The sequence below is a fragment of the Sinocyclocheilus rhinocerous genome, unplaced genomic scaffold (assembly GCF_001515625.1).
Source record: "Sinocyclocheilus rhinocerous isolate Xijiao unplaced genomic scaffold, SAMN03320098_v1.1 scaffold754, whole genome shotgun sequence".
Lineage (NCBI taxonomy): Eukaryota > Metazoa > Chordata > Actinopteri > Cypriniformes > Cyprinidae > Sinocyclocheilus > Sinocyclocheilus rhinocerous.
This window is the reverse complement of record NW_015658045.1, coordinates 403,039-418,909: the sequence shown is the minus strand read 5'-3', so window position 1 is coordinate 418,909 and position 15,871 is coordinate 403,039. Positions and strand designations below refer to the sequence as shown.

Here is a 15,871-nt window from a genome sequence, read left to right as displayed (position 1 = left end):
AGATGATGATGTAGATGAGGAGTTCTTCCTGCCATCCAAACCCTGAAGCTCATTCTAAAAAGTGGCAGTGATTGACAGCTGGAATCAGCCACCCAGAATGCCTCAGGGTTTGGAGGATCTTTAAATGAGCTTATTAGTGGTGTAGAGAAAGTAAACAATCTGTAGAGAATTGTGTGTGTGTGTGTGTGTGTGTGTGTGTGTGTGTGTGTTGTGTGCAATTAGCACCACCAAATGGAATTGCAAAGATAATGATTGCTTCCAAACATGTTTTCTGAACACTCCCCAAGTCAAAAAATATAAAAAATGTTTACAACTTTACAAGTCTAAATGAACTTGATTTTAGTTTATTAAACACAAATTAATAGTAGGATTATCATATTTTGGAGAATTCGGTTTTGTGAGGTGTGCGTAAAATAATGTGTGTATGATGTAAAATTGTGTGCAAGATTCACTTATTAAATGGCACTATCATCCCTTAGTCAGTCACTGTCTGCAGTAACACAATATCTCCAGCCACACAAAAGAGCTCTGTCCAACCAGAGAGAGAGAGATGTACATTGTTTTTAGAGAGAGGAGATGTAAGTTTATGAGTGGTAGCACACAGATACACATTCCAGATAAATCCATTACTGAGCACAACCCTACACAACTGACCCCAAACGAACCAGGATACACACACACACACACACACATCTCTTTACTAAAGACACATGCCCTGTTCGGTTTGAAGCCCAGTGTCAGACCATTGTGTCCTGTGACCAGGAATTGCAAGTTAAAGGAGGTGAAGAGGACTGGAATGAAAATAAAAAGTGTTTTTACAGGGGATAGAGCGAGGGATGTGGTTATACTTCCTTAGCATTGTTCAGTGTGAGTTTTTTATCAGAAGATGAGGATTGTGTGGTTTGGAATATGAGAATTGTGCTGTTTAGGCTTGTGGTTCAGGGAAAAGTAAGCAATGGGGAATATGTGTGACGAGGAAGAGCTTAATCAACATCTTGCAGAAGGTCACTGGTGCTTTGGTAGGTGTGAGAGGAACTGATGACAGTCATGGCTGGCTGTCCAGAAAGTATCATGTTTTATCATGCAAAGTTTGGTCAGTTGTGGGTATTTTGGGCTTGTAATAATTGGACGACTTTTATGAAGTTGATAGGTTGGCTTTGGTTTTTTCAAAATGGGAGGATGACTAAAAGAGTTTGGTTAATGTCCTCAGTGACTCCATGGGATGTTTGCGATGCACTGTAATAGGGTCATTCTATGAAATAATGTATTTAAAATACATTGTATGATTTTGTCTAAAATTGCAGTTAGACAAATAATGTGTTTAGTTAAGAAAATGCATTGTGGCATATCAAGCTCAATTTAATTGTTGCATTTTCTTCTGATTCTAACACTTCTTAAAGCGTTTCAAACTAGGTCAGCCAAACCTGGCACAAACCTTTGGGTTGGTCTGACTCGTGTTGCTGTATCTTTTTTAACTGATCCAACTCATGAAATTCTAACAGACTTCCAAATAGGCCAAAATTCCCATAGACTTACATTGGTGGGCTGCTCAAATGGGACTCCATCTGTCAAAGATTTTTAATGTAATCTGGCTCTAGATTATGCCTATCAACATGTTAGTAACAAGTTAAAGCATTCTAGCAATGCTTTGATAGCTACATGCTAACAATGCCTATCAAGATTCTAAAACATGCAAGCAACATGTTAAAACATATACATGACCTAAAAATGACAAAATATAAGACAATATGGTTAGAAAGGAGACTTTAACTTGAAGAGTTCACTTTACATTGGATATTTTTAGAAATACACATTTTCAGTGTTTTGTTGGGTGAAAAACTGATGCAAGATACAGTAGTACAACCTCTCAAATGAACTGTACTTCTGTTTCTCATAGGCATGTCAAATAAAACATGGCGTCTATACCCTGACGTGAGGAATAGTGTTTAGTTAACAAATCAACAATATAAGACTTACAAGAGCGTACAAGAGGTTCTTTCCTTTCCATGTGTTATGCATTCGTTTTCATCTGTCTGTCTGAGCTGACTGAACTATTATGAATTACACACTGCATGCGTCCACACAAAGACATAATATTCTTATGCCTCTTTGATGTAATGACATACTTGAATAGGATTATAGAAGATATTTGAAACATTTAAAAATACCCTTCACTGAATAATCTACTTGTCGTGAAACTGTGGAGCAGCCACCCACATTCAGCTGTTGGACTGGATAACAGTTCTCTCACAATCACTTCACATTAGACACACTTTCAGACAAAAAAACAGGAGTATTGGACTTTTATATGCAGCAACAGGAAGAATTTTGCACAAATACGGTACAAGCATACAACTAGTTATGTTTTAAAGTAATAAAGGCACAAATGCAATTTTCTTTACACAAAGAAACGTTAGACAAACTGTTATATATATATATATATATATATTATAGCATTAAAAGTACCTTGTTTTAAACACATGAGAAATCTGTAAACTCTAACTATTCAACCCTGTTACCAAAGTTTTTTTTTAAAGAGGATCATTATTTTTTTTCTTTAAATTATGAGAAATATTTTATCGATTAAAGTTCAATAATTAGTAACCAACATTCGGTGCCACGTTACATATTCTGTACTTGTTAATAACTTAAATTAGGATAAAAATGTAACCCTGTTACTTGCAACCCTGTTAACGTAATATATTTTATTTAAGTGTTATGTTAATTTAATGTCAATAGACCTTAGTCAGTGTAGCGCCATATTTAATTTTTGATAGGAAAGAAAATGAGGCTGTGAGTTATAAATGTAGAGTACGTTCAATGGACTGTACTGGCAAAAAGAAATTTCTGAAAAAAAAAAAGAAGTGGTAGACAAAAACTTCATAAAACAGTTCTGCACAAATTGCAAACCTCATACACTGTTTAAAACACATAAAACATGATATAACATTTAGTTAGACTTCCTGATACCATTTTCTGAAGGGTTAAGCTCTTCCTTTCACTGACCTTTTGTTGGAAAAGAGCAAAATATTGACAAATGTTCTTACTTTATTTTGTCAAAAATAAATACCTTAAAGAGCGTAACATACAGTGAGAACATTGTGAGACAATGTGAATGAGAGAAGGAGAGAGGAAGTTTGGATCTAGCACCTGTTGGCGAGGGCCCCTCACTAGCTTTACATGGGAACATTAACGTCACTGTCACCTTTTTAGGTCTGGGAATGAGGACACACACACACACACACACACAGACAGACACCCGCACACTCAGCATGCAGCGGGGTGTTTTCAATTGCCAAGTTTCTAGAGTTGATCACAAGAGTCAGGAGTAATCCAGACTCCATTAAAGTAAACTGCTAAAGTGTCTTTCACTCATGTGAGAGGCTGTGGAATCTGGCCAACAGCTGCTCTCCACAGACAGACTCTTAAATCCAGTGTCTATGGGGTCATTGTATTGGAGAGCATGGCAGAACTTGGGAAAGAGAATAGGACAGACCTTTCTGGGGAAGGTAAGGGCTCCATGACGCTGATGTAGACGTGATAAAGCAAGGATGCAATGACAGGGTTGAATGTTTGTTGTATGTACAGGATTTCTTGATTTTCTTGTTGACTTACTTTGAGATTGTGTGTACAAGTGTGTGTGTGTGTGTGTGTGTATAGCTTAGCAGTTATAAATAGAGCTGATAGATTGCTGTCCTGTGACACTGCGCATACGGGGGAGGAGGATGGGTTTCAGGATTTCTCAACCTTACACTTTTACGCTTTGGGAGATTTATTTATCTTTTAATGAGCTTTTATGGTATACAACAGAGCGTTGCACTAAAGTGAACGTTAGTGAACGTTGTTTACTTCATAAACAATGAATCCCAATTGGGCCATATCTCAACTCCGTTTAAGTGCCCGTTATTGAGAAAAAATGCCCATGTTAAGTACAAACATCTGTGTGCCAGCTTCGCATAGGGGGGCAATACATCAGAGAGGCAGGCCATTCCCAACAGTAGTTTCGCTGACACAGTCTTTTTTCCTCTGCGCTTCCTTTAGTGCCCATGAGACTAACTAAATATGACTGAATGTTTTTGTGTTACTTCAGCATTCAGTTTTATTCCATTCTAAGAAAGTGTATCTACCGTTTCAAATTATATGTTGATGTGCGTGTCTTGTTGGTGTGTGTGTCACATTTGATATAAGTAAACATTCAGTGCTAGAGTGTTGCGCACATTTAGCTTTGTTAGGACATGTTTGCTTCTTTCAGCTTTTGGAAACTTAAGCTTGGGGGTGATCAACCTGACATCTTTATTTAATAAATCTTGTCCCGACAGCTCCATCTGAGAATCATCTGTCTGACATCTGTAAAAGTTTATTTAGCATGTGTGTGTGTACGTATATGAGGTCCACAAGGAAATATTCTCATATTTTCCCACTTTTCTCTAATCATTCCATTGCATCTCTGTCTCTTTTCCATAGAACCTCTGAAGGGGAATCTAAAGGTGACTTCCAGTGAAGACGCTGAGCACCTGACTCGTAAACAGCAGGTTGTCTCCGCTAACAGCCCTGGTAACCGCTGTGAGGCCAAATCCAGCCGCGCAGGGGTTCTACGAAGACACACGGTGGGTGGAGCGCGCAGCTCACAGGAGATCCTGGCCATGCAGCCATCCGATATGGATAAAAAACGAGAGGCCTTTTTGGAACATCTGAAGCAGAAATACCCACACCACGCCTCCGCCATCATGGGCCACCAGGACAGACTCCGAGAACAGGTGAAGACCACTGTCAATACTGTTTGTTGTGCAAATGTTGGCTCCAAAAGTCCAGAATTTGTCCACTAATGTATCTGAACTAGGTATGTAAAGCATATTTGTGGAAATAGGTGTATTTAGCATCATAAACAAAGTTGAATGACAGATGAATGAGGCTAAATCATACATGTCATATTATACACTCTCAGAAAAAAAGGTACAAAGGCTATCACTGGGGCGGTACCTTTTCAAAAGGTACACTTTTGTACGTTTTAGGTACTAATATGCACACTTTAGGTACTAATATGTACCTTTAAGGTACCAATATGGACTCTTTAGGTACAAAGGTGTGCCTTTTGAAAAGGTACCGCCTCAGTGACAGCTTTTTTACCTTTTTTATGAGAGTGTAGCCACCTATGCAATACTTTCTACAGAAACTTGAAGGCTTATAAAAACTCTAACATGCATTTATAATCAAGAAAAGATGTGACTGTTGGCATCGAAATGACATTTCTGCTGTATGAATGCACACTTTTTCTTCAATACAAAAACAGTGGCTTACAAACAGTGGCTATATATATGAGCATAAAAGGCACATGACTGAAACAGATGAATAAAAATAGTGCCGTGTTATGTGCAATACAAATATGCAACATTGCAATAACGGGAAAATAATTAAAAATATTTATATGATCATTAACCAGTGGCTGAATGGAGACTGCTGCAGTTTTATTGCCTGCAGGTAGTAGCTGGAAGAAACATTCAAACTGAAAATTATAGTAAGAGCCACTGAATTTATATCATTGTTGTAACAGTGTCTTGTGTATGTGTTATCTATTGATCTTCAGTAGGTCAGCCAAAGGTTACCCACAGGTTTTCTTTGTTCCGGATCTTGAGGTCTGTGCTATCTGGTGGCTTTAAATATCTGATAGAGACCATACAGTGAAGAAAAGAGGTAGTTTCTCGAAAAACACCAATGAAAAATGAGCAGTTTCTGCAGTGAATGACGCATTTCTCAATATGAAACCATATTCAATGTGTGTATTCAATATGAGATTCAGTGTCTTTACACTGCACATTCTTCAGTAATGACCACAGGGATCACCTCTCAGCAGACTCCTAATATTAGCTCCATTCATTAAATGCTAAATTATTTTTATATTAAAAAGCTGGATACTGAAAAAGCTGGATATTATTTCTCGCCATGACCCCAAAACCAACCAAACTCTAGAGCCCCAGCGTACTTAAAAAGGTTGTAAATAGATTGACCTCTCAGTCTGAACAGGTGGAGGTTTGTTTTATATTTTTCCCCTTTGGCCGAAAGAATCCATTTTCAGTGCTTGTGCCCAGCCGTTGTTGCCTGAGGTGAGAACTGAAGTCTGTGCCATATATCATACTGACACATTTTTGTTGTCAGGCCATGCCCTAAAATGCCCATTTTCTGTTCGGTTTCACACTCAAGTCAGAATGTTTAGGAAAAGTGACAAAGAAAAGTTTAGCACTGATCAGATCTTAATGTACACTATATACAGTACTGGTCAGAAGTTTGGGATAATTAGGATTTTTTTTAAAGAAGTCTCTTTTTGCTTTTATTTGATTAAATATAGTATTAGCCATAATATTGTGAAATATGATTACAATTTGAAATAAATGATTTCTATTTTAATATATTTTAAAATGTCATATATACATGTGATTGCAAAGCTGAATTTTCAGCAATCATTACTCCAGTCTTCAATGTCAAATGATCCTTCAGAAATCATTTTAAGGATTCTTTGATGAAAAGAATGTTTTAAAGGGGTCATGATGCTGCTAAAAAGAACATTATTTTGTGTATTTGGTGTAATGAAATGTGTTTATGCAGTTTAAGGTTAAAAAAACACATGAGCTTGTAACACTCCAAAGAGAAAGGAAAAATTTAAATCGCATGTTCATTGCCAATGAACAGCATTTATTTGTAAATAGAAATCTTACTTGACTCTCACTTTCGATCAATATAATGTGTCCTTGTCCCTTTTTTGTAAAACTTACTCCAAACTCTTAAATGGTGGTGTATCATGGTTTCCACAAAAAAAGGAATGTTATTTGGATTGCCCCAGGGGTTATTATAGAGAAAAGGTGGGGGCAGGGGCTGAACGCCTCCCCACAGCGGGTGAGTGAGGGAGTGTTGCGTGTGTTTACTCTGATTGAAAACAAAAGGCCTCTCACCTGCTCTTAAAGACCTACAAAGCAGAACAATGGAAGTGATTGACAGCTTCTCAAGAATGAGAGTACTTGGCTGCAGAATGTGAGTGTGTGTGTGTGTGTGTGTGTTTGTGTGAGTTTGTAACAGTGTAGGCGGTTACACACACACACACACACACACACACACACACAAAGAGAGAGAGAGAGAGAGAGAGAGAGAGAGAGAAAGGAATTTTGATTGGTTTAGTGCCCAGTCATCCATACACTTGACCAACGTTTTTTCTGTGTGTCTTATTTGTATGGTCAATCATTTGCTTTTACAATACGTAACACAGACCTATTATTAACAAATAATTGCACAAACAGTATAAAAGCATATCTTGTTTTAAAGGTGGGGCTGGTGACTATCTTTAACTGTTCAGTCCTGCATTAATCAGGGCATAATATATTGAATGTGTGCCATATGAGCTGTTATGAATGTTTCTGTCTTTATTTTGTATGGGTGTTCTGTAGCTGGCACATTGCTGATCACTGAACACTATCAGCAGGAAAGCGCTGAATCGCACAACAACACGAGGAGTTTAGCATTTAGTTTAGCTGTGTAAGCCTTCACCTGTCCTCCACCTCACACTAAATCAAAACTAGGAGAGACCACTATCTGCACTATCTGTCTCAAACTTCAATACAAATATAATAATGAAAGCAGAAGGAATCTACTGTAAGTGCAAATTAATGTCAAGTTCAAAGAATGCAGTTGTCACTGCTGAATGGGTAGTGACACTAGAAACCATGGATGTTTTAAATTTTGCACATTAATTTAATTTATGGTAATCCGATTTATTTGTTTAAAATAATTGTCAGCCCCATTGTAATTTAATTTAGATTTTAGTTTAGAATATTATAGTTTTTTTTTTTAAACAGCCAATAAAATTTGACACAAATATAACACAAATACATAAAACAGAGGCCATGGTATTCATTATCTAATCTAATGAATTAAGAAAACTTTGCATAAAGTTAAAAATGGCGTGAAATAAAAAAAAAATGTCCCATGCTTTGTTTCAGTTTAGGAGCCATTTGACGTTGCAACCTTTAAGTCACAGACGTATTTCTATTTGTGTGATGATCCACCAGGTATTTTAGGTGGAGAGTAATAGGGATTTGAAGTCACCATTGTAATGTGTGATGTAAGCGCAGACTTGACTCTGTTTACAACTAGGTGAGCGCGCACAGAGCTGATGGGGCAAAGCGCGGAAAGGAGGGGCGCTCGACTCACACACACACTCTCTCACACACTCACTCTCGGGCTCTTTCATTGAGCGAACTGTACTTACTCCGGGAATAGAGACTAAAAAGGGCATGGCATACTTTTCAAGCTTCCTCCAAATCATGGAATACTGAGAATGAGTCGGAACTGAGGACGATTGTTTTGAGGGTGTCTGTATATTGTTAAATAAGGTATTGTAACAGTTCATTATACTTTTTTTAAACTTGTAATCTATTTATATAAACTCAATCCATTCGGCTGCAAACTCGCTGATCATGCGATTGTGTCTAGTCTTGCGCGCAAACTTCTGAGCAGCGCGTTCGGTAACCAGAGAAGGCGCGCGCATGTGTGCGTTTCTGCACGTTACGGTTGCAGTAAGTAAACAGATACGCGATTCATTCTGTGACACGGCTGAAAAGATGCGGATAAGAAGGACAACAATGGCTGGGGTCATCTGTCTCTAACCAGGTATGCTCAGGGGGCGTTTGGAGTGCTGGGAGGCTTGTAACTTTTTAGCCATCATTTGGATGTTTAACATGACTTGCTGACGGTTCCATCATGCCCGTTTCAGATTTTAGACAGTGATAAGACTTACTGAAATATGGTTTTGTGTCGTTTTTCCTGCTCTCTTTTGCGTGGGAAGATATAATGCGTGAAGACCTGGATTTTGGGGGTTGTTGTTGGTCTGTTAAGTCAATATAGTAGTTTGTGCGGTTTCAGTTCGCTGGGTCCAAGTTGCGAATAGTAGGAAGGGGGCGGAGCTTGACCGAAGAAGTCAAAAATAAGATGGAAACATATGTTTTTAGTGTATGTAAACGTTTCAACAAGGGTTTCAAACTTTTAATTAATAATAAGCTTAGATTACAGGCTTGTCAGAGCGTGTATTAAAAAAACGATGTTATCGAATCATAAAAGCATAACAACAGTGCTTTTCTTTTCAAAGTATTTTGCTAAGAGCAATACTTTGTGATAATTTTGTGATACTTTGTGATTTGCAGGCGGTAGTCAATAAAGCATTCTAATATAATATGTTTGAATAAAACCTGTTAAATTCAATGCTCTGCATCGCAAGTGTTATACCAGATGAGCTACCGAGCAAGTTTACAACATCAATAGAGCCAAATATATGGAGCTGGTTATGTGATGCAATGTAGTTTACAAATGCACTATAGTACAAGTGTTGTGAGGTCATAGCATTGTGTTGTGGAAGGAACCATGCAAAAATAAGTCTTTATTATTTTATTATCTGCCACCATTATTTGTGTGTGTGTGTGTGTGTGTGTGTGTGTGTGTGAAAAGGAATAACAGTTCTTGGTGTTTTACTGTCACTAGTGTTCATTTGGAGTTTGCAGAAATGTAGATAGGGGCACGCTTTTTCCAATGAGCCTTTGTCGGTTAAATTGGGTACTAAAATATGAAGCTAATTTTTTTATGTGACTTGACAAGACATTCTGTATACCTAATAAACTGATAGACCATCAATAATGCTGTAAAGAAGCTGTCAGCATTTGCTTTCAAATGAAATGAGCCATGATACAGTCTATTAAAAAGCTGTTTAGACCTGTTTGGAAAGCTTCACTAAAAATTCATTCTATTGCAGATTTTGACAGCTAATGCAATGACTTTAAGAGTATTGCTCGGGCTGAGCATTCTGGGTGGAAACTGGACTTGCTGTCAGACACGAAGTTGATTTGAAGTGTAAGATTAATTTTTACATTCTTTATAAAGAAGTATGTTGTACTAATTAGTGGTTGAGCAAGGTGCCATTGTTTATGCCAGTTTGAAACACTCACTAATTATACCGGATAATCATTAGCACTAATTATACTGTAATACTGGCTTGTCGGGTGTCAGAAAGGTTTAAATGAATCACAATATTAGCACAGTTTTTTTGTTGAAACAATCCTGTGCACTATAATGCTGATCTGGGACCATCTTCTTCATAATGATCTTCAGCACTTTCGCACTCCAGCACTCCAGCATTTTAGTGCAATAACCCTGGCTGGTCACAGATCATCCGCTTGGCACCATCCCAGTTCTCCATCATTGCCGTTGTCTGCCAAGAGCAGACATGAGTGAATTGATATATTAAAATGTCCAGTTGTGGGTCATTGCGGGGTCATGAGCTCACACTGGAGACGCTGTCAGTTCAAAGCAGCAGTGCAGTTTCAGTTTTGCATGTTTGGCTGCTTCATTCCCATGAATGGTCCAATTTCACAGGGCCATGCAAATACTGTGGCAAGTTGCTCTGATGGGGATTTGATGCTCATTTAAGCATGATGTGCAGAGGAGCTGACCAGCTTTGCATTGTTATAGTGTGTGAGAGGTACTTTCGGGCAAAAATCACTGAACAAAGGGTGCATCTTCTTGAACAGGGGTTCATTTTTTATGGTGGCACTTTGAACATCACATATGAGAGTAAGTAAATAAATTACAGTTGTATTAAAAACTTGTATTTTGTACACTGACCTTGTTAACACTTCTTGGGGGACCCAATCACAAGTGTTGATGACATCAGGCCAATCGGAGCTGTTCAGTGAAGTTAAACATTAATTAATACATTTTAAAATGTATTTATTCCTGTGGTGCAAAGCTGAATTTGCAGCCATTTGCAGCCATTACTCCAGTCTTCAGTGTCACATGATGCTTCAGAAATCATTAAAATATGCTGATTTGGTGCTCAAGAAACTTTTTTATTATTTTCAAAAATTGAAAACAGTTGTGCTGCGTAATATTTTTAGTTGGAACTGTGATTTTTTTTCAGGGTATGTAAAGTTTACAAGAACAGCGAAGCTACGAGAATACTTTTTGTGCGCAAAAGAAAAAAATAACGACTATTCAACAATTCGTCTCCTCCGCGTCACCTGGATACACTGTTTTCGTTCAGATCAAATCACAACAATGTAGGAAACAGATCCGGCATGACGCAGCTGACACAGAACAGCATACGCTGTTTACGTTCAGTGAATACTCTCCAAAATGGCGCTACAGGGTGAAGCGGAGGAGACGAATTGTTTGAATAAAGTCTTTTTTTTTTCTTTTGCACACAAAAAGTATTCTCGTAGCTTCGTAAAATTACGGTTGAACCCCTGATGTCACATGGATTATTTTACCGATCTCCTTGCTACGTTTCTGGACTTGGGAACATTTCAGTTGTATTGCTGTCTATGCAGGGTCATACAGCTCTCAGATTCCATCAAAAATATCTTAATTTGTGTTCCGAAGATAAACGAAGGTCTTACGGGTTTGAAACGACATGAGGCTGAGTAATTAATGACAGAATTTTCATTTTTGGGTGAACTAACCCTTTAAGTTTTCTCAGGAGTTTTTGTCTTAAACAGGTTTGAAAAGTGATCTTTCAGCATAAAGATTAGTGTAGTGACTCATTCTGTTACTATTCGTTGCCTTGTTTTCCTTTATTCTGCTCTCTGTTGTTCCACTCTTTCACCTGCACCTTCTCTTATCCTGTCATCTGAAAGATATAATTTTATCTTTCTTCCTGTGTGTTTTTGTCATTGTGTGTATTTGTGTGATTTATCTGTGAGAGCGTGACAGTGGTCAGTGTCCTGTAATGAGAAGGGTGGGTCTGTGGCGGTCCTCATGAGGTTGAGGTTGACCTTTCCCATTCTTCATGGACCAGTACCAGACCAAAGACCAAAATGAGGACCAGGGCTTCATTTTGATGTGTGGAGCCAGGTTTGTTTAAAGCTGTAGTTTGATCTTTGATTAAAGTTTTGGGGTCAGTAATATAATGTTACAAAAGATTTCTATTTCAAATAAATGTTGAACTTTCTAATCATCAAATAAAACAATTAATCACAATTTCCTCAAAATATCAAATAGAACAACTGTTTTCAACATTGATAATAATAAGAAATGTTTCTTGAGTACCAAATGTAATGCCTGCTGAAATTTTAGCTTTATCCTCACGGGAATAAATTACATTTAAAATATATATTAAAATTACTGTATTTTTTGGTCAAATAAATGCACCCCTGTTGAGCATAAGAATCTTCTTTCAAAAATATTTACAAGTATTACCAACCATAAACTTTTGAACGGTAGTAATGCTAAGATGCCACATAACCTTTTCTGCAGAACGTGGATTTCTCACAGTTATGCTACAACACACACTCAAGGTTATTGATGTGTCAGCACATTCCTTCCTTTTCCATTCAGACACTTTCTCTCCTTTTTCTGATACAGTTCAAACCACCAAGGTTAACAGAAATAGTGGGAACACAGCCCATTTTCCAGTTAGGCCATGAAATTGCTGATGATTACAATATTTAATACTCCTTGAATGAGGCTGACACAGACAGTATTAGTATTATTAAAATAGCTAGTGTCATTCTATTATTATTAGTAAGTGTCTATTTGTTAATGTCTGTTCAGATGTTTTGGGTGCTGACCTTTGCTTTTTGATTGACAAAGGAGGATTGGCAGTTCAGGGTTATGGGGGTTAAGATCGTCAAGAGGGGTCAAATCAGATATACAATCAGTTATTATAATAAAGCCCTTATTAGGCACAGACTGGGAGACTTTTTTGCAATTCTTCACTCAATCTCTGTGTTAAAATGTATAAAATCAGAGAGTAGTTTTGTTGAAAGATGCATTACGTATTTTTCATGGTTTAAAAAACAAAACAAAAAACATCTAGTCATTAGTGAGTGACGTGACATGTGGCCTTGTATGGTTTGTTGTAACTTGCGTTACTGAGATTGTAACGAGTAATAATATTACCCAAATTTTATTAGTAATGCGTTATATTACTGCGTTACAGCTAAACGTAATATACTACTGTAATATTATTACTTTTGTAATGCGTTACTCCCAACACTGCTGATAAGATTATGTGTCTGGTTTAGAAAAGAAAATATTGTGATTGCTGGTGGTTGAGCGGATTGCTGTCCATCTCAGATGCGTCTTGGAGGCCAATTACACTTGATCGTTTCATGATGGGATAGCGGTCTGAACAGTTAAATGAAGTGGAAGTGTGTAAATGTGAACTTTTTGAACGTCACTTTTTAAAGATTCAGCTACTCCATATTTGTAAGTGAAAAAAGTGACTGGAGGTCATTCATTTTTATTGGCAATTGGGGTTTGAGGTGACAGAGAATTTAGTTGTATGCAAATTACATGATGCAGTGACTACCAATGGGAGTGCAAGATAACTGTTTTCAGCATTGATAATAATAAAAATGTTTCTTGAGCACCAAATCGGCATATTAGAATGATTTCTGAAGGATCATATGACACTGAAGAGTGGAGTAATGACTGCTGAAAATTCAGCTTTGCCGTTACAGGAATAAATTACATTTGAAAACATAAATTGTAGTAATAATATTACTGTTTTACTGTATTTTGATCAAATAAATGCAGCTTTGGCGAGCTGATACTTCTTCAAGATACTTCTTTCAAAAACTTTTTAAAAATCTTTCCAGCACCAAAGTTTTGAACAGTAGTGTTTATCTTTCTGTCCTCCTTTTTCTTCTCATATCATTTTTCTGTACCAAATCTCAGTCTTTTCTATCTTAGCTAAAAGCTAAAAAAAGCTAAAAAAAAAAAAAAACCTTTTCTCTTGCTATCCACTGCTTTTAGTCAGTATCTAGTTCATTTAAGATGATCATATCATATAAAACAAGATTTTCTTTACTCTTCTGAAATAAAAGAGTGTAGTGTACTTTGTAGATTTACTCTAACTTTCTCAACACAGATCTCTGGTCCACCCAGATTTTTTTCTGAAACTAAGCAGAAAAATGGGCCATTCAGGCATTGTCACAGTAATGACGCCACAGCCGTGAGTGCGTTAACATATGACTGTCCATATTTACATATCAACACCTTTTAAACGTCCAACAACTTGCCATTGTTACTCATTTCACATACAAAAGGTTAGCCAATAATAACACGTCATTTGCATATACTGTAGAAGGAACCTTTGGGTTACGAGTCCAACTCTCTAACCATTAGGCCACGACTTCCCCCTGAATTATTTGTAAATTGTTTTATACATCTAACTCGCAGCAGTAATTTAACATTTTATTTATACCCACAATATGTGAGAGATCATAATAACTGATCATAGTAGTTGTGAAAAAGAATATACTGAACTGCAAAAATGATTTTCTTATTAGTAGTTTTGTCTTGTTTTCCAGTAAATATATCAGTTACACTTTATTTTAAGGTGATGTTCTTACAGTGTAATAACTATAGTAAATACATTTAATTTATGTAACTGCGTTACTTTAAAATAAGTGTTACCAAAATATCTAATCATCCTTCAAGAAATCAAGCAAAATTGAATATAATATGAAAAAACCTGTAAATTGTTTTAAACACAAATATAGAAATGTTTATACTTAAAACAAACAACAAACATGTTAGTGAGGAAAGACAAATTCTAACTATTTCAAAATAATTCTCTAAAAATATAAATCTTAATATATTTTCTAGTAGTGTTTAAAAAGTTTTACTGAAAAATAAAACTAAAAAAACCCTGATATTTTTTTTTTTGTATTAAATACAATCCGGCTATAGTTAATATTATTTTTTAAAGAAGGATAAGTTTAAACAACTTTTGCACCATCACTGACAGACACACTGAAGCCACCACAAGAAATTCCTCTGTATTGTATTAAAGATGAACCTGCAGAGTCAGCAAACATGCCCAAACCCATCTGTGTGTGTGTGATATTTTCCTGCCAAGGTGTCAGTGCTGATGTGATGTATCGCTCAGATGTTTATGAACACACACACCACCCTGCCAAACATCTGTGTCCCACCTTTGCATGCGGCTGAGACCTCAAGCATGGTGAAAGCATGTCACAAGACTTTGTGAGTGGAAAAAACTAAGAGCCGCCATCTGGTTCTGTTTGGCCCAGACAGACTGTAACCTCACCCTCACATGTTCCTGCACTGCCCTATCCACTCAGAGAGAGAGAAAGAGAGAGAGAGAGAGAGAGAGAGAGAGAGAGAGAGATTTAAAGGGGTCATATGATGCCATTTCAAATTTTCCTTTCTCTTTGGAGTGTTACAAGCTGTTCGTGCATAGATAAGATCCCTAAAGTTGCAAAGACTAAAGTCTCAAACCCAAAGAGATATTCTTTATAAAAGTTAAGACCCTCCTAAAACGCCTCGTTCAAACACGCCTCCACATGTCTACATCACAGTGTGGGAAGATTTGCATAACCAAATGTTCACGCAAAGAAAGAAGGCGTAACTTTTATTCTTGCTGTAGTATTGTTGTTGCCGCCGCCGCCATGTCGTGAAGGTGCTGTGTTTCGTTGTGAAAGCGAAACTACTTTGTTTGCATGAGGAGCAAACGGATACTCCCCTATACACTCAGAGAGAGAGAAAGAGAGAGAGAGAGAGAGAGAGAGAGAGAGAGAGAGAGAAAAGAACCAGCATTAAAGGAAAAGGGGAAAATGGCCTTTATACCTTTCACCAGACCAAAACAAGACCAGATGGACAAACTTCCAGATGGTCGTGGTTCAACAGGATTTTGATACAATATCTGCAGGCCTGCTGTGTGTACAGGCGATAGAGAGCTAACTCCGTTATTGCATTACTGATAAGCAGAGTTGGGCAAGTTACTTCCAAAATGTAATACGTTATATATTACTAGTTACTGTCTTTTGAAAGTAATTAGTTACATTACAATATTACTGTCTCTGAATTGTAA

The 15,871-nt window shown here is 37.1% G+C and overlaps 1 protein-coding gene across 1 annotated transcript in view; it reads left to right on the top strand.

Moving 5' to 3' along the window:
- The window catches only part of kiaa1217 (KIAA1217 ortholog), a 97,384-nt gene that overhangs the window by 37,254 nt on the left and 44,259 nt on the right, over positions 1 to 15,871 (top strand). The window contains 1 exon segment of the mRNA XM_016530254.1: positions 4,465 to 4,757. Coding sequence (XP_016385740.1) covers positions 4,465 to 4,757 — 293 coding nt within the window.